Consider the following 18,175-nt stretch of genomic DNA (forward strand, 5'->3'; position numbering starts at 1 on the left):
AAAAAAAAACAGATCGGAAACAGAGAGAGACGGAGACGGAAACCCAGAGAGATAAACAGCAAAGATATTATGATCCAACGGCGTTAAACCTCTGGTTGGATTTATACATGGAGAGATGAAAAGACACGTGTCGAAATCGTAACGGATATTAAGGAAGAGTCAAAGTTCAAAGATTGATGACAGGGAAAGAAAGTGATTATCATTATTTGGGTTTGACCGCCAGTGGGAGGGTCAAACATCTCTTCCCTTTTTTTGACAAGTTATTAATTGTTTCTATTGAATCTCAATAAAACACACACACACAAACTATACATGGTACTACTATTTTAATTGCATTCAGATATTTAATATACTATCCCTTGAGTTAATTCAAAGCATCTAACTAAACTATCTAAGTTTTTTCAAACAACAGCATCACTAGTTATAACAACTCTATTTTCTCTTTGAATATAATTTAATATTAAATTTACAAAAAAATAAACTAATATGTTTTTTACTACTTTTGAGATTTTGTTTATGATTAAATAAAATTATTATTTGTTTTACACTCTTTAGATCTTTTTTTATATATGCGTTAAACATGTTTCGATAGTTTACATCTTTAACGTTTTTTTTTACATAGCGTCCATGTTTTACTCTCTATATCGAGGATTAGGAAAATGATTTTTTTTTTTTGCTGTGGATTTATTGAAACCTCCTTAGGTTATTAATAATGCAGGAGTAGGAAAGCTGATCGAACGATGAAGCTGCTGCCGCGTCTGCGTCAACAGCTTTCCTAATTTCGTAATTTCGTAAAATGGATTTTTTTTTGTTTGCTGTGGATTTATTGAAACCTCCTTAGGTTATTAATAATGCAGGAGTAGGAAAGCTGATCGAACGATGAAGATGCTGCCGCGTGTTTACATCTTTAACGCTTTTTTTTACATAGCTTCCGTGTTTTACTCTCTATATCGAGGATTAGGAAGAATTCGTTTACATGTTTTTTAGGAAGCTTCCTTGTCTTTTATATATGCGTTAAACATGTTTCGGTAGTTTACATATTTAACGCTTTCTTTTTACATAGCTTCCATGTTTTACACTCTATATCGAGGATTAGGAAGAATCCATTTAGATAGCTTTCGTACTCTACACTCTATCTAGAGGATAAGAAAAAATCCAAAGATGATAAAGTACTTTCCGCCAAAGAATCCGTCAACATATTGACAAATCACAGAAACTTTTAAAAAGACTTATAGAACATATCTTGTGAAGGAGTCGTGTAAACTCATTTAAGCTAAAGACGAAAATAAAGATCTCCGAATCCGACGAAATTTAGATGTGGAAAACTAGGTTTTACAACATATGTGGTTTTATGATATAAAAAAACGTTTTTAAAAGAGAAACCGCTAAACTTGTATATAAAAATGTAAAAGTTATATAAGCAAACTTCTAATAATCCATCAAAATTTGTAAATTATTGTAAAAATACTAAATATATTTTTTCTTAAAAATATTAGCAAGTATGATTTTTTATGAAATTATCATATCATATGGTAATTAAATGATTTGCCTAATGTTTTTGTTTTAACTCTATGCTATTTCAGTCAAGGAAAATATGTGGATTCACCCTTAGTCAATCATAATTTGTCACCTAATAGAAGCAAGAACAATACTTGGGTTAGAGTGAACCCTTTTATTCACTCATTTTCTTGTAACCAAAAAATTACACCATGTCATATTACATTTGAATATAAATACAAATTAAACAAATAAATTATATATTTTAAAAAATATTAACAAAAGTAATAATTTATTTAAACTCAAACCAACACATAATCTCCTTTAATTGCAAAATTTAAATCTTAATTCTCCCTAATAAATTCAAACCGACATATAAACTCGTTTTATTATAAAATTTAAACCCAAATCCTCCTTTATAAACCCAAATTGATATATAACCTCATTTAATTGTAAAAATTAAGCCATAATCCTTCTTTACCATCTAAATTGACATACAACTTGTTTAGTTGTAAAATATAAACTCTAATCATTATTTATAAACTCAAACTCACATACAATCTTTTTTAATTATAAAATCTAAATACTACATTCTTTTTTATAAACTCTAATCGACAAACCATCTCGTTTACCTGTAAAACATAAACCCTATACTGTTTTTTATAAACCCAAATTGACATATAACCTTGTAAAATCAAAACCAAATGGTATAGTATTACCTTTTTCTTATGGATAATAATTTTTTTATGACAACTTATTAATGGTTTCTTTGAATTGAAAAAAAAACAAAACTATAATTTTAATTGCATTAAGATATTTAATATCCTTGAGTTAATTAAAATCTCAAAAAATATGTTGGTGGAAAAACAAGAAAATAAAGCATATAATCTGTTTTAGATACAAATATTAAACCAGTATGCTACTAGTTTTAGGATTTTGCCCATGATTAAAAATAATAACCTTGGTTTTTACACTCTTTAATCTTTTTGTTATGTATGCAATTGACATGCTCTGATATTTTACATTGTTAACAACCTTTTTTTATATAGCTTTTGTGCTTTATTGAGGATTAGGAAGAATCTATTTACATAGATTCCGTATTATACACTTTATATTGAGTATTAAAAAGAATTTATGTATATAGCTTATGTAATCTACACTCTATATTGAGGATCTGGAAGAATCCAAAAATGATATGATCCCACCGAAAAAATCCGTCAACATATTTACAAATTACGGAAACTTTTAAAAAGATTTATAGAACATATCTCGTGAAGCAGTCATGTAAACTCATTTAAGTTAAAGACGAAAATGAAGATCTTTAAATCCAACAAATTTTAGATGTGGAAAACTATGTTCTACAACAGACTTAGTTTTGTGATATTTCATTTCTTTGATAAAAGTTAGTTTAAAAAAGGTAACCGCTAAACCTGTATATAAAATTGTAGAAATATATAAGCAAACTTCTAATAATCCATCAGGTTTTATAAAGGTGTTGTAATGATACTATATATATAGTCTTTGCAGATAAGGTTGGGTAGATTATGATCGATTCAGTGGCAAACTACATGTTGTAGTGTTGCATGAAACTGATCAAACAAGCTTGTATAGTTGTTTGAGGAATCTTTAATAAAGCTCAGTTTACTTATATTTTGTGTTCTTGTACTTGTATTCAAGGTTCTAGTTTTTTTCAATTGGTATCAGAGCGGGAAACCGATCTGAGACTGTCGTCTCTACACAGGTTAGATCCTAAGTTATGGAACTAAATACTGATGGTGTGGGTACAAGTAAGAACATCATGTTGGATACTAAAAGATATGGATATTGGAAAGTTCGAATGACACAACTCATCAGAGGCCAAGGAGAAGATGCATGGACAGCAGTAGAAGAAGGTTGGGAACCTCCATATGATACAACAGAGGATGGTGTCAAAATTCCAATACCTAAAGCCAGATGGACCATAGACGAAAAGAATTTGTCGAAATTCAACGCAATAGCCATGAATGTTATTTTCTGTAGTGTGGATGAGGATGAGTTCAAACTCATTCAAGGGTGTAAGTCTGCAAAACAAGCTTGGGATATTCTTCAACAATCTCATGAGGGAACATCAAGTGTAAAAAGAACGAGACTTGATCTCTTGGCTACTCAGTTTGAATGTCTGAAGATGGCTCTTGATGTAACGATTGTGAAGTTCAGTTCAAAGATAATTGCCATAGCAAATGAACCAGAAGTACTTGGGAAGACTTAGAAGGACCAAAAGCTAGTGAAGAAACTACTAAGGTGTCTTCCGGCCAAATTTGCTGCTCATAAGGTTGTGATGAGGGTAGCTGGTAATACTGATTCAATGACATTTGCATATTAGTTGGCTTACTGAAATCTGAAGAAATGGAAACTGATGAAGACAAAGCTAAACCATCTAAAAACATTGCGTTTCAAGCTGAGCAAAAACCCGACCAGTTTCAAGAGATCACGGATAGCATGGCCTTGTTGGCCATAAACTTTGGTAAAGCCTTGAAAAAGGTTGAAAGAAACAACAACAAAGATGGGTGGCGTTGGAGTAATTCAGAAGGGGACAAACCTAGTGGTAAATTGAGAAGACCAGACGCTAACTACTCTGCAAAGAGACTGGAGATTCAGTGTTATGAATGTGGAGGCTATGGCCATATCAAACCAGAGTGTCTTGTTACCAAACGAAATGAGTTGAAGTGTCTTGAGTGTAAAGGCACGGGACACACAAAATTTGAATGCCCTAACAAAACCAGGTCAAAAGAGAAATCTCTGTTGAGCTTCAGTGACTATGAATCTGATGAGAAAGGAGAAGAGCTTCTCAACTTTGTTGCGTTTACAGTCAGTGGGGAAAATGTCCAGATTGGAGCTGCTTCAGATTCGGAAAGTGATGAAGAGGTGAACCCTAAGGACAAAATTATGTATGATAGTTGGGTTCAACTAAACAAGGATAAAGTTAAACTTGTTCAAGAAAACTTCACTCTGGAATCCAAACTTGCATCATTCTATGAAGATGCAACTGAAAAGGATACTTGTATTTCACTTGAAGGAATTGATCAATCAACTGAAGGTCTTCTCCAAAAATTGAACAATCTACAAGAAGAATACTACAAAGAAAAAAGAAGAGCCGTAGTACTCGAAAAGGAGCTGAATGAAAAATACAAGCAGATCAGGATGTTGAACAGTGGAACTAAAGATCTATACAAGATTCTGTCTATGGAAAGAATAGACGCTACTCACAGAGGTTTAGGATATCAAGGAAATTCTGGATGCACAGGTTTAATCATTCAACATGTTAACTTTGTAAGTGCTAGTCATTTAAAAGAAGAAGCAGACATATCTATCATCTCAAAGGCTGAAGCATCAGTGATAAAGATATCTGAAAAAAGATAAGAGCACTTTCAAAAGGATGTTTTCAGGAAGATCAGAAGGAGAAGGTCCTATGGATGTGATCACTGTAGAGGCAATCATCTAAGAGAATACTGCTACAGCTTCAAGAAAAAGATCAATCTGTTGTGGACTCTCAACAAGTGTTACTTGGAGCCAGTGAAGTTTTACTTGGTATGGATCACAAAGAAAGACTTGTACAGTGATCTGCAAACAGAAACATCAAATCTCAAGTTAAAGAAGATGTATGAAGAGAGGGATGATATCAACTCAAGATGCAATCTGAGGAGTTTCCACTGATATTTCTAGAAAGAAGATGGTTGAGTCTATCAGTTTGAGTTGCAACCTAAGTCTGATAGAGCATGAAGAAGAATACAATCAAGCCAATGTAGCTTACACATCTACAGGATCATCTGAAGTAAACTCCTGGTATTTTGATAGTGAATGGTCAAGACATATGATAGAAAATCAATCAGCTCTAGATGATTTCACACCTATTCTAGAAAAGTTACATTTGGAGTGGTGGAAAAAGTCAAATCAAAGGAAAAGGGATGATCGACAGGTCAAACCAACCACAACTGGCAAATGTGTATTTTTGTTGATGGTCTTCGTGCAAATCTGACCAGCATCAGTCAACTTTGTGATGATGGACTTAATGTTACATTCACAAATACTGACTGTAATGCATATGATGAGAATGGAAACAAGTTATTGTCTGGAGTTCGATCGGAAAACAACTGCAACATGTGAAGAGAGTCAGAGATGTGTTTATCTGCAACAGTTTCCAAACTTGATATGTGGCATAGACGTCTTGGCCACATCAATACTCAAAGTCTAATCAAGATTGTGAAGGCTAACGTTGTCAGAGGAGTACCAAAACTTGATGGAAAGTCTGATGTTGTTTGCGATGCCTGCTGTAAAGGAAAGTTAATCAAGGTGCAACACAAGAAGGTCGATGATATTGGTTCAAAAAGGATTTTGGATTTGGTACACATGGAACTCATGGGGCCAGTACAAACTAAGAGTATGAATGGAAAAAGGTACACATTTGTACTTGTTGAGGATTTTTCAAGATTCACTTGGGTTAGATTTCTAAGAGAAAAATCAGAAGCTGTTGAGAGCTTCAGGATTATAGCTCTGCAACTTCAGACTGAAAAAGAATCCATAGTCCAAATCAGAAGTGATCATGGTGGTGAGTTTCATAATGAAGAATTTGAACAATTCTGCAATTCACAAGGGATATGTCATCCATACTATGTTCCAAGAACACCACAATAAAATGGGATTGTTGAAAGGAAGAACAGAACTCTTCAAGAAATGGCAAGAGCCATGATTCACGACAACAATGTGGCACCAAGGTTCTGGGCTAAAGCTATAAACACTGCTTGTTACATCATCAATCATGTTTATGTGAAGCCAAACACTAACACTACTCCTTATGAAATTTGGAAAAGGAAAACTCCAAACCTGTGCTACTTCCACACATTTGGGTGTATGTGTTACATTATGAATGATAAAGATCACCTAGGTAAGTTTGATGCTAGAAGTGATGAAGGATTTTTTCTGGGATATGCTACAAACAGTATGGCCTATAAAGTATACAACAAATGTCTAAAGAGAGTTAAAAAATCTGTCAATGTGGTGTTCGGTGATAGAACCCCTACTCAGGAGTTCCCTGTTGCTCAAGATGATGAAGAACCGTTAACTCTTGATCAAGAAAAGACAGAAAATGTTCAAGAAGAAGAAAGAAAAGTTACTCAAGGATCAGCTGCAGATACAAGGGTAGCACCCTTGCAGATTCCTAAAATCACTCAGAATCAGATGTGATTGGAAATCTAGGAGGTCAAAGACAAACAAGAGGAGTCCATATCAACTTCAGAGAAATGTTACAACATTCTTGTTTGTTTCAACATTGGAACCATCTGACATCTTTGCAGCCTTAGCAGATGAGTTCTGGTTTACAACTTGCCATGAGGAAATCAACCAGTAGGTTTGTCATGATGTTTGGGATCTTGTTCCAAGGCCTCCTCAAGTAAATGTTGTTGGTACTAAGTGGATCTTCAAGAACAATATTGATGAGGATGGGAATGTTACTCGAAATCAAGCAAGGCTGGCCGCTCAAGGTTATTCTCAGGTTGAAGGAGTTGATTTTGATGAAACCTTTGCTCCTGTAGCACGTCTTGAAAGAATCCATTCGTCTACTTCTTGGCATGGCATGTCTTCTAAACATCAAGATGTTCCATATGGATGTGAAAAGTGTGTTTCTAAATGGTATTATTCAAGAAGAAGTGTACGTCTCTCAGCCAAAGGGTTTTGAAGATCCAAAATTCCCTAACTATGTGTATAACTCAAGAAGTCTTTGTATGGATTGAAGCATGCACCATAAGCATGATATGAACGCCTCACTCTATTCTTACTTGAAAATGGGTTTAAAAGAGGCAGCATAGACAAGACACTGTTCATCTATGAAGAAGGTGCAAATATCCTCATTGTTTAAATATATGTGGATGATATTGTGTTTGGAAGCACTAATCTGAAACTTGTGAAGACGTTTGTCAAAGAAATGACCAAGGAATTTGAGATGAGCATGGTTGGCGAGATAATCTACTTTCTGGGATTACAAATCAAACAGAGTGATCATGGGATTCACATTTCACAATCAACATATGCAAAGAGCTTAATTCAGAGATTTGGAATGCAAATAAGCAAGTCAGCCAGAACCCCCATGATTTCAACAACCAAGCTATCGAAGAACACCACTGGTCAAAAGGTTGATGAAAAACTCTACAGAGCTATGATTGGCAGTTTACTATATCTCACTGCCACTCGACCAGATTTGTGCTTCAGTGTTGGTGTGTGTGCACGATACCAAGCTGATCCAAGGATGTACCACCTAAACGATGTCAAGAGGATCATCAAATACGTCAAAAGAACAATTGATCGAGGTCTGTATTACCCTAAGCAAACTACTCAAAATCTTGCAGGTTTTTGTGACTCCGATTGGGCAGGCAATCTTGATGACAGACGGAGTACATCTGGAGGATGCTTCTTTCTTGGGAACAATCTTATTGCTTGGCACAGCAAGAAGCAAAGTTGTGTGACTATGTCTACTACAGAGGCTGAATACATTGCCATGGGGAGCTGCTGCACCCAGCTCATGTGGATGAAACAAATGTTGTATGATTAAGGTATTGTATCCTCTACCCTCTTAGTATATTGTAACAATGAGAGTGCCATCAATATCTCAAAGAATCCTGTTCAATATTCTCGCACTAATCACATAGACATTAGGCATCATTTCATCTGTGAACTTGTTGAAAACAAGGTAATTGAGATATCTCATGTCTCCTCAGACAAACAACTTGCTGATATTTTCACTAAACCTTTGGATTTAAACAGCTTCACACATCTGCAAACGTCAATTGGGTCGTGTGATCACTAATGTGTCTATGTGTTTGAGACTCATGCAACATGTTCCATGTACAGGTTTGCACAACTAGTTTTTTCTTTTATCTATATATATTTTTAAAAAAACTTGTTTTGGCAAGTCTCTTTAGAAAACAGCTGCTCATCATATTCTCCCTTGCAACTTTTCCAAAAAAGATGCATGAAGCTGAAAAAAAAAAAAAAACAAAAAACTCAAAAGGTTTATGAGTAGGCAGGAAAAGAGTTGATGTTCTTTCTTCTTTCTTCTAGTCTATGCTTAATAAAAAATCTCTTGAAACTTTTCCAAAAAGGATGCATGAAGCTGAAAAAAAAAAAAAAAAAAAAAACAAAAGGTTTANAAGGTTTATGAGTAGGCAGGAAAGGGGTTGATGTTCTTTCTTCTTTCTTATAGTGTATGCTTAATAAAAAAAAGGGTATATTCTTCTGTATACAAGTCCCTGTTTCTATTCTTCGTTACATCAATCCATCAACCCCCCTCGTCGTGAATGCGGTTTCACATCATGAGGATCAGTTCTGGTTGAGTATGATGAGTGTAGTCTAGTCTCTGGAGATCATTGAGTATGTTTGTCATCTTACGGAAACCACAGTTGTTGTGTAACCCTCTATTTGGGAATCTGTCTGTCTGACCTCAGCCACATGACAAAGGTGTGTTTCCTCATTCTCTTGATTGTTTGTCTATGTGTGGATTTGTCTGTAAAAGTTTACTTTAAAAAAAAAAAAAGCAAACAAACAAAATTTTTTTGTGTGTGTGAGGATGTCCTGATGGATTTCACATTCCTAGTATATCACAGTTCTGATATGAATATTGATATTACAGAATGTGTTGCAATCTCATTTCTTGTTCTATGCTTGATGTTGTCGTTTTATTAGATATACGCTTGTTGGGCCTAGGTTGTTTTTGCTATTTGAATATCTTTTCTGGCCCATGGACATTTCTCACTTGGTTGGTAAGTGTTTCAGGCGAATATATATAGGAAAGACATCCTAAACCCTAATTCATTTCCCTTGTGTCGCTGTCTATTTTCTCTTTCATCCGCCTCCTTCTCCCTTGTGACCTACACACATCTTCACACTCAGATCCCTTTCACCTTTGACAATGGACCACAACAATCCGCCTTCATCAGATCTTGGTATTGATGACTCCACTCCTGCTGCTGACATTTCTTCTGCTGATCATGTTCCTCTTTCAAAAGACCCTCCGCTTGTTCCAAAAAACAGAACCTGGAGTCTCTTAATCTAAGAAGACCAAGCGTAAGCCTCCTACTTTTCCTCCTAGCAAGCGTCTGCATTCTCGTGCGTCTGGATCCAAAGGAAAGTCTAAGCCGTCACCCGCTCCAACTTGTCTTATGCCTCGCCGTGCTGCAACCCGAACGTCTACTCATGAGGACATTGAAGATGTCACAGATGATTCACTTCTTCCCAAGCCAGATCTTATAGAGGATTTTGCAGAAGTCCCTCCGCCAACGTTTCTCTCTCGTTATGTTTAAAATCATCGTCAGAATGCCATTCGTGATCAGAATCACCTTGAACTAAAGTTTCCTTCTTCTGCTCCATTCTCCTCTCAGTTCATCTCTGAACAAGCTATGCATCTATTTCAGACTATCTCTGGTAGGCTCTTTAACGAGATGGGGTTCCTTGCTCCTGACAGCCCCCACGGATGTGATGCTTATAAAATCCTCTCTGATGCTAGCCTTCTTCCCACTCTCACTGAAGTCGATTCCTATGTTGGGAACGTCGTCAAGGAGTTCTATGTGAAACTTGCCGAAGTTGAACGTGACGGTCTAGATTCCTTCAAGGTATTTGTTCGTGGCTTGTTGTACGAGTTCTCTTCATCCATCATCAAATGTTTCAGCTTCCCTTTGTTCCCTATCCTCTGAATGCATCCCAGGTCAATTTTCCTGAGAGTCTTGATGAGGTTGTCACCCTCTTGACTGATGGAAGGATTCGCGCTTGGGATATGCGCAGCAAGAAAGAGATGGATGACATAATGGCTATGCTTCAGAAGATCTGCTGTCAGAATTGGATCCCGACCATGAACCCTAGCTCTATGTCTGATGAACGCTCTACTCTCCTGCTTATGATTCTCAAAGGCCGTCCATTTAATTTTGGGAAGATGGTCTTTAATTAGTTTGTGCCTGCGGCTCGGTAATTGCCAATGCTTCCTCCAACTTTCGTCTCATCCTTCCTAATCTGATCGATCAGCTTCTGCGTTTTCAGCGCGTTGTTCCAGCTCACTCTGGTGATGTCTCCTCTGCTACGCCTTCCAAGTTCAAGATTGAACCAAAGGAGCTCATGTCCTCTCAGTCTACACTCACACTGATGTCGGACATCCGCAATTTGCATGACTTCACCAAGCTCATGTTGGAGCGTCTTGCAGGTAAGTCTCTCTCTACACTCTCCCTTACTCTGTTTCCCTACCATTAGTTTTTATATGAGTCTGTGCACTAAAGCAGGGGGATATTATATTGATATCGTTTACTCTGAGGGGGAAGGTGACCCACAAGACGAGGAAGAAGGTGATGAGACTGATAGTGGCTGAAGAAGTTTAGTGTATGCATTTGGATAGGGGGAGTAGTATAAGTAGGAGTAGGACTTATTGTCTGTTTTTAGTATGAACTCTCTAACGGATCTATATATTGCACCTATGGCTAAAGAACCCTTGTCTCTGTTTTCTCTCGGTTATGTATTGAACTTAATTCTGCTGAAACACCATAGGTGAAATACATAACCGAGAGAAAACAGAGACAAGGGTTTTTCAGCCATAGGTGCAATACATATATCCGTTAGAGATCGTTCAGACTAAAAAAACAGACAATAAGTCCTACTCCTACTTATACTACTCCCCCTATCCAAATGCATACACTAAACTTCTTCAACAACTATCAGTCTCATCACCTTCTTCCTCGTCTTGTGGGTCACCTTCCCCCTCAGAGTAGACGATATCAAGATAATCTTCCCCTGCTTGAGTGCACAGACTCATATAAAAACTAATGGTATGGCAACAGAGTAAGGGAGAGTGTAGAGAGAGACTTACCTGCAAGACGCTCCAACATGAGCTTGGTGAAGTCATGCAAATGGCGGATGTCTGACATCAGTTTGAGTGTAGACTGAGAGGATAGGAGCTCATTTGGTTCAATCTTGAACTTGGAAGGCGCAACAGAGGAGACATCACCAAAGTGAGCCAGAACAACACGATGAAAACACAGAAGCTGATCGATCAGATTAAGAAGGATGAGATGAAAGTTGGAGGAAGCATTGGCAATCACCGAGCCGGGGGCACAAATCTCATCAAAGACCAGCTTCCCAAAATTAAACGGACGACCTTTGAGAATCATAAACAAGAGAGTAGAGCGTTCAGCAGACATAGAGCTAGGGTTCATGGTCGACATCCAATTATGACAGCAGATCTTCTGAAGCATAGCCACTGTGTCACCCATCTCTTTCTTGCTGTGCATATCCCAAGCGCGAATCCTTCCATCAGTCAAGAGGGTGACAACCTTAGAATGTTCCTGAATGTTTGTTTGTTGAATATTTGTTGAATGTACCTTAGAATGTTTCTGAATGGAATCAACCGAAGGATGTTCCTGAATGTTTGTTTGTTGCTCCACCTTGAAACATTCATTTGGACATGTTACTAGAAGATGAGAAAGAGGTAAAAAAATACATCCTAAGGAATGCAAGTCGTTTGAAAGAGTCAGTTTTAATTTCTCCATAATCAAAACTAATTCGAAAGAGGGAGTTGAGATGGTTGAGGAGCTAGAAGTGTGGTAAGTGTAAGAGTAATGTAAATTAAGGATTTATTTGTAATTAAGTATATACTAGGGCTTCCTTAATTTGTATCTTGACCTTGATTTTCTACATGTTTTTGAATGGTTTCAAATTAGAAACATTTTTGAAAGTAGCCATGAGAAACTAAAAGGTTGAGTGGTTATTAACTTTGAATAAGTTTGGTTGGTGATCTGGTGGAAATGATGGGAATGGATGAACGTTTATATAGGGGTACTACTTTCAATCTTAGATTAGGTTTTACTCGTCTGATTTTTTGGCGAAATGTGATTTAGCAAATCAAGGATTTTGGTTTTTGTTATTCTATTATTCACTTTTTTTTATGCGAATCAAGGATTTAGTTTGCTATATATAACTGATTTTCCTGTTTGGAGTAGATTTCTTTTATTTATTATTTATGTCATATATTTCTTTGGCAAGTTAGTCAAGGATATGCCAAGTTAAAATTGTAATTGCTAATTTTTAAACATGATATGCGGGTTGATTTGCATATAAAATCAAGGAAACATGGAACCGAAAAAGTTATCTTTCATTATTGAAAAAACATTAATAACATCTTAATTGAAACTAGAAGATTGTTTTTACTGTTTTGCTTTATTTGCGCCTTAATTTCAGGAAATTTAAAATATACTAAGGTTACGGAAATATGTTATGTGAATTGATTTTGTTTTTATTATAAATTTGTTTTTTGAGAGAATTTGTAAGATAAATTGTAATGATACCTTAAATATATAATTGTTTTGGAATAAAAAGGGAACTTGTATCATATTCGTTTCAGCATATCTTCTAATTATATATATATCCCTTACATTATTTGAAATTAGAATATTGTTTTTACTGTTTTGGTGTATTTGCGCCTTAATTTAAGGGCATTCAAGATATATGGAGGATACGGAAATTCATTATGTGAACCATGATTTCGTTTGTAATTTATTATTATTTTTAAGGATTTATATATATATATATATATATATATATCACTTAAATTATTTCTGAGAAGGAATAATAACCCAATAGATATTTTTGAGAAGGAATAATAATCCAATAGATATAAATGTTTGTACTTTGTTATGAGAAAATAATAACACAATTCTTAGCTAATGTGTTGTGCAACTTATTTGTTTTTAATATGCAGGAATATCATAGATTTCGTAATTACATAAATATATGATAAATGTGACAAAAAAATTGTATCTATATATATATTTTTTTGAGATATTTATAAAATAAATCTTGAAATTCACAACTATTTACAAGAAATACCACTGGGTAAAATAGTCGGATTGGGTTTTAAAAAAAACACAGGACCTTTTATGGGTCGTGTAAAACCTAATGAAAAGTTTATCGTATTCTCCCGTCGTCGTTGTCGAAACCATTTGCAGAGGATTTGTTCTTCTTTTTGCTTCCTTTCTCGAGATTTACTTCCCTCATCATGAGAGAGCTTATCATTGTCGCAAAAATATATTATAGGAGAAGGTCATCAAATGTATTCAGAGAAAAGACTAAGGAGAGAACTGGATATATCTTCAAAAATAAAATTGGTTTAGTCGATGAATTGGGTGAGAAAGGTGAAGAAGTGATATGCGATTCGGAATCAGAAGAGGAAATTATGGATTCGGACACGAAGGAAGCTGGAAAGAAGCGACCAGTTCTTGAGACAAGTGATGGCGAGGGGAAAAAGAAAAAAGAGAGAGAAGAGCATGAACAAGAAGAGTTATGATTTCGATGAGCTGCCAATTTCATCTGGTTTCATACTCAATCCAATCACTTTGGTGTATTTCATTTCGTATTTGCTTTGTGATTTGCTAACAATTTGTGTTTCTTCTGTATATGTTGGCTCGGTTTGCAACAGGAACGAGAGACGACGCTGACTAGCAACAGTGAGTTCTTCTTTTTACTTTTTGACCTCTCAAATTAGTTTGTTGTAGGAAAATTGATATCCATATATATTAGTAAGTGTGTGTTGTATCGTTAGCAAGGGCTCTCATCTATTGCCATGACAAGTATGTGATTCGATATAAAACCAGAAAATTTGTTAATTGGTGCTCATGTTTAAGCTTTACCCACCCTAATGTTTTTTTTTTTTTTTTACATTAACAACTATAATATTCTTGGATTCTAAAGCTGAGTAATTGGAATGTTGAGAAACCCTTCTCACCTAATTAAGATTGCCTTTGATGTTTTAATGACTGCAAGTGTTATAGTTGCTCAAGTGTAGAGTGGAGGACTCAAAATGAGATTGGCAAGAGAGTATCACACTTAATAGTGAGTTTTCAGCTTTTGAATGTTCAATTTTGTGTGATCCATTCAATGACTTATAAATAATAATCTTTAGTTAGATCTACTATGTTTATGAATATATGGATCTATTATTTTCTGATTCTCCATGTCGCTAGCTTGATACAGAAGCTCTTGATGCAGTGGCTAATGATGTGTTTAAGAATGTTCCACATGTCTGCTTATAATTTCTAAACCTCACACAAAAAGGTTTGTTATTGACTTGAATATTTCTTTTTAACTATTTTGTTGGAGAGGTCGGTGGTTGGAATGATTCTAATTTTTACTCCCTCCGTTTCAAAATATAGGATGTTTTAACTAAAGCACGCAAATTAAGAAGTCTTTACTTTTAACAAGTTCAACCAATCAGAAACAATACTGCATAATATAAAATACTAAGCTAATCTAAAAGTTGTATAGAAACTTGAAAACATCCTGTATTATGAAACAAAAAACTTCTCTAAAACATCTTATATTTTGAAACGGAGGGAGTATTGTTTTTTTCTTTTGTGTAAAAATATTGACAGGATTCTATTTAACCTCTTGGTTTCTGATAAGGTCATGCTCGATGCTTCAAAACAAACAGGATGCTTGATGAGCTGTCATTCTCTTCAAAGAGGTTAACCAAGGTTTGTCAATGTCATTAGTATTTATCTCAGAACACTTACGTAAGCAATGTGTCCAAGAGAATCGATTTGTAGTATCTATGTAAAGATAATGTCCTATTGCTAATTTGCTATCACTAATATAATCGTTTGTTGCAGGTTCTCACAACTTTTTCCACCATATAACACACTGTAGCCCCGAAAATTCATGCTTTCAGGTTAGGACACAAACCTATTTCTCGCCATACTTCTATTAAAAGTGGAACCTATGTTGTCGAATACTCGAATGTTTCATACTTAATAATAAATATTTTTTTCGTGTCCAGTTAGATATTTTCATTATCCTCTGAGAAACTCAAGACGAAGCTAACAAAATTGTGTTGCATACCATAAAATTTTTTTTATGGTCTAGCTTTTTTTGAAATTTTCTCTGCATATCGTCAGGTTGGAGCACTAATTTTTATGCTTTTCTAATTTACTATTTTCATATTGGTGAGAAAAGCCAACCTTGATTAGCTTGATCTTTGAAGATATTAGGCCAAATTTGTAAAATACGTAGATAAGATATGCACTCATGATGGTTTCATAATGGTGCTTGTGTGATTGTTTCCATTTTCATTGTGTCCTTTCTCTCAGGTACATCTCTACTTATGTGTGTGCAGCTCTGTTGGAATATAGGAAGTGTTTCAAGAAGAGAGCGAAAAGATTTACGTTATGCTCAATGGAATAATGCAGAGCCTAAGAGAAAGTAGGGTTACTTCGATGAATGATATACATGACTATACAATGTGAAGATTTCTATGTGTCCTCACACAAGAAACTGATTCACTTATATTAAGTTTTTATGTTCTTCGTTACGACTACTAACTAACTTAACCACATGTATCAAAAATAGACTCAAGTGTATACCATTCATAGAGACATAGTGTCATAAGTATTTGAAAAGAGATTAACTATCATTTGTGTTTGTTCAGTTTTCATGTTTGCTTTTCAGTTCATCTTAATAAAATGAGACGAACGGAAGAAAGAGAATATAGAAATCTAAGTTTTGCCTTAACAATATATTAAGTATTATTAAATTAGTGATTCAAAAGTAAAAGTTAGTGTCCAATTTTTTTATTTTAATCAATTTATACAGGATATATATATATATCATTTTACACTTTATTTTCTTAATATTATAATGAATATATATAATTATAAATAAAAAATTATCATGCAACGGGGTTATATGGTGAGAAGAGTTTGTGTCAATTTCGAGTTCACAAAAAAAATATCTAGATGTTGGTATGCAAATATACATTTAAATTATCATTAAATTGTGTTAAACCGTAATTCATCATTTCATTATTTTGCTAACATTATCAATATAAGAATTGTAGATATATTTGGTTAAGTTGATAAAATTATGATCATGTAAAAAAAATTATCTTGTGGTAAACTACAGGTTTAAATCCTACAATTAACAATCAAATACAATTATATAAAATTACACTAAACAAAACAAATATATACAACTTCAAATTTTAAAAAATAGTCTCGCGGTACACCGCGGGACAAAATCTAGTTGTTAAACAAATTAATATCGGTTTCGTAATTACGAAAATAAATTTAGGGTAATATGTAGATCATGTAAATAGTTGTGCTTGATCCCAAATTTAACTTATATGAAATTATTCGATTGAATTACACATATTAATGGATTTATTAAAATCACAATTATTGTGCTTATTTTGATTTCTTAATACATCTGAAACATTTTACTCTAAATTTGTATTAGTTTCGACGTTTTCATGACTTCTTTTGATTCTCTTTCTTGCCCTTGTGAATTCGTCTCCTTTGACTAAATATTGAAACAGTTTCTTGATGTTATGAGTCTGACCAATTGGTTCGTATAGTACATCTTTTGGGATCTGTGCAAATGTAAAATAGATTTTGTTAGTTAGAATATAGAGTAAAAAGAAAACTTACCGAAAAGAGGTTTGCAATTGGGATGAAATCCTTTACATTTTTTTTCTTCCACTGTTTTTCATTTACATTGTACACTAACTTAGCAGGAATCTCCTCATTTGACTTATATTGGATATTTCTCTCGAACCATGACACAATTTATAGAGAATTCAGTTTCATGTGGAAATTTTGAATTGGAATGAGAAACGTTGTTAAAAGAATGCATATTTTTTGGTGATGAGGTGGGTGGTGATGTATACTTTAGTGATAAGATGAATGTATTTATAGGTGTTAGTAGAGGTTATGCGTTCAATAGACACGTCTAGGTATGACTAATTTTTTAAATTTTTTTTAATAAATAAATACAATGGTAGTCATTTATAAATAAATTTATGATTTAAGGCTTAATTTATAGAATGTTCACTGAGCCCTGTAATGCTGATAGCTCAGTATTTTTACCAAAATATTCATCTATTAATAGGGGATTCAGCACATTCTCTACAGTAAGGCTTTAAAGTCATGTCAGCTTGTGTTTGAGTGAAGCTTCTATATTATATGTTTGTGGAGTATGTGTGGTCACATGCATGACTCCTAAGATTTTGTAAAGACTGACTATTCAAAATTTATAACCAAACTTGACTCAAGATCTCTGACGTGGTCGAGTTTGCATGCTGTACTTGAGATATATTTTAACCGAATCAATCCACAGAGACAAGTCAGGTAAGATTCGTGCTGTTGTTCTAGCCCACGAGACCCTATGTTTTCAGTTCTTGGATTAGACTGTTGGAGTTGCAAAAGTTAGACGTACCGATCAATTAATGATGAGTAAAGCAGCAGATTGTTGTACTCAAGAGGCTTTATCAAAGACTATATTCGAGGAAGAGGTAAAAATATTAAAATAGAAAGAAAACACATTTTTACAAAGTACAAATTAGAGCATTTTTTTTTGAATGTAATGTTAAATTATATTTAAAATAAAAATAGCGTTGTTACAACTTGTGCATCATGTGTTTGAAAAAGATTCTTAAAGGTTAATATAACATATATAATGAAAAATGCAGTGTCATATTCAAAATAACAGATTAGAGCATTTTCCACAAAGAGATTAACATAATTGAGTTCTGAAATAAATTAAATTTACAAATATATTAAACATAATTGAATTTTGAGTATTTGAATGGAGCATATTTTACAGAAAATATAAAATTTTAAAAACAGAA

The 18,175-nt window shown here is 34.3% G+C and overlaps 2 protein-coding genes and 1 long non-coding RNA gene across 3 annotated transcripts; all 3 read left to right on the forward strand.

Moving 5' to 3' along the window:
• LOC104783573 lies at window positions 3,254-3,745 on the forward strand. The gene has a single exon (XM_010508716.1). The coding sequence runs from the start codon at window positions 3,254-3,256 to the stop codon at window positions 3,743-3,745; it is 492 nt and encodes a 163-aa protein (XP_010507018.1).
• LOC109132442 lies at window positions 6,208-8,077 on the forward strand. The gene is made up of 3 exons (XM_019244053.1): window positions 6,208-6,713; window positions 6,913-7,161; window positions 7,417-8,077. The coding sequence occupies exons 1-3, from the start codon at window positions 6,208-6,210 to the stop codon at window positions 8,075-8,077; spliced, it is 1,416 nt and encodes a 471-aa protein (XP_019099598.1).
• LOC109132630 lies at window positions 14,535-15,216 on the forward strand. Its single transcript, XR_002037635.1, has 3 exons — window positions 14,535-14,610; window positions 14,959-15,029; window positions 15,165-15,216. It is a non-coding gene; the product is annotated as an uncharacterized LOC109132630 (long non-coding RNA).

Source organism: Camelina sativa, chromosome 4 (assembly GCF_000633955.1).
Source record: "Camelina sativa cultivar DH55 chromosome 4, Cs, whole genome shotgun sequence".
Lineage (NCBI taxonomy): Eukaryota > Viridiplantae > Streptophyta > Magnoliopsida > Brassicales > Brassicaceae > Camelina > Camelina sativa.

Bases quoted from the DNA above. Each gene is read 5' to 3' on its own strand.
- LOC104783573 (XM_010508716.1), top strand. From the start codon at position 3,254: ATGGAACTAAATACTGATGGTGTGGGTACAAGTAAGAACATCATGTTG.
- LOC109132442 (XM_019244053.1), top strand. From the start codon at position 6,208: ATGGCAAGAGCCATGATTCACGACAACAATGTGGCACCAAGGTTCTGG. The intron at 6,714-6,912 runs GTGATTGGAAAT...TCTTGTTCCAAG, and splicing joins AAAATCACTCAGAATCAGAT to GCCTCCTCAAGTAAATGTTG. The intron at 7,162-7,416 runs GTATTATTCAAG...TGTGTTTGGAAG, and splicing joins GAAAAGTGTGTTTCTAAATG to CACTAATCTGAAACTTGTGA.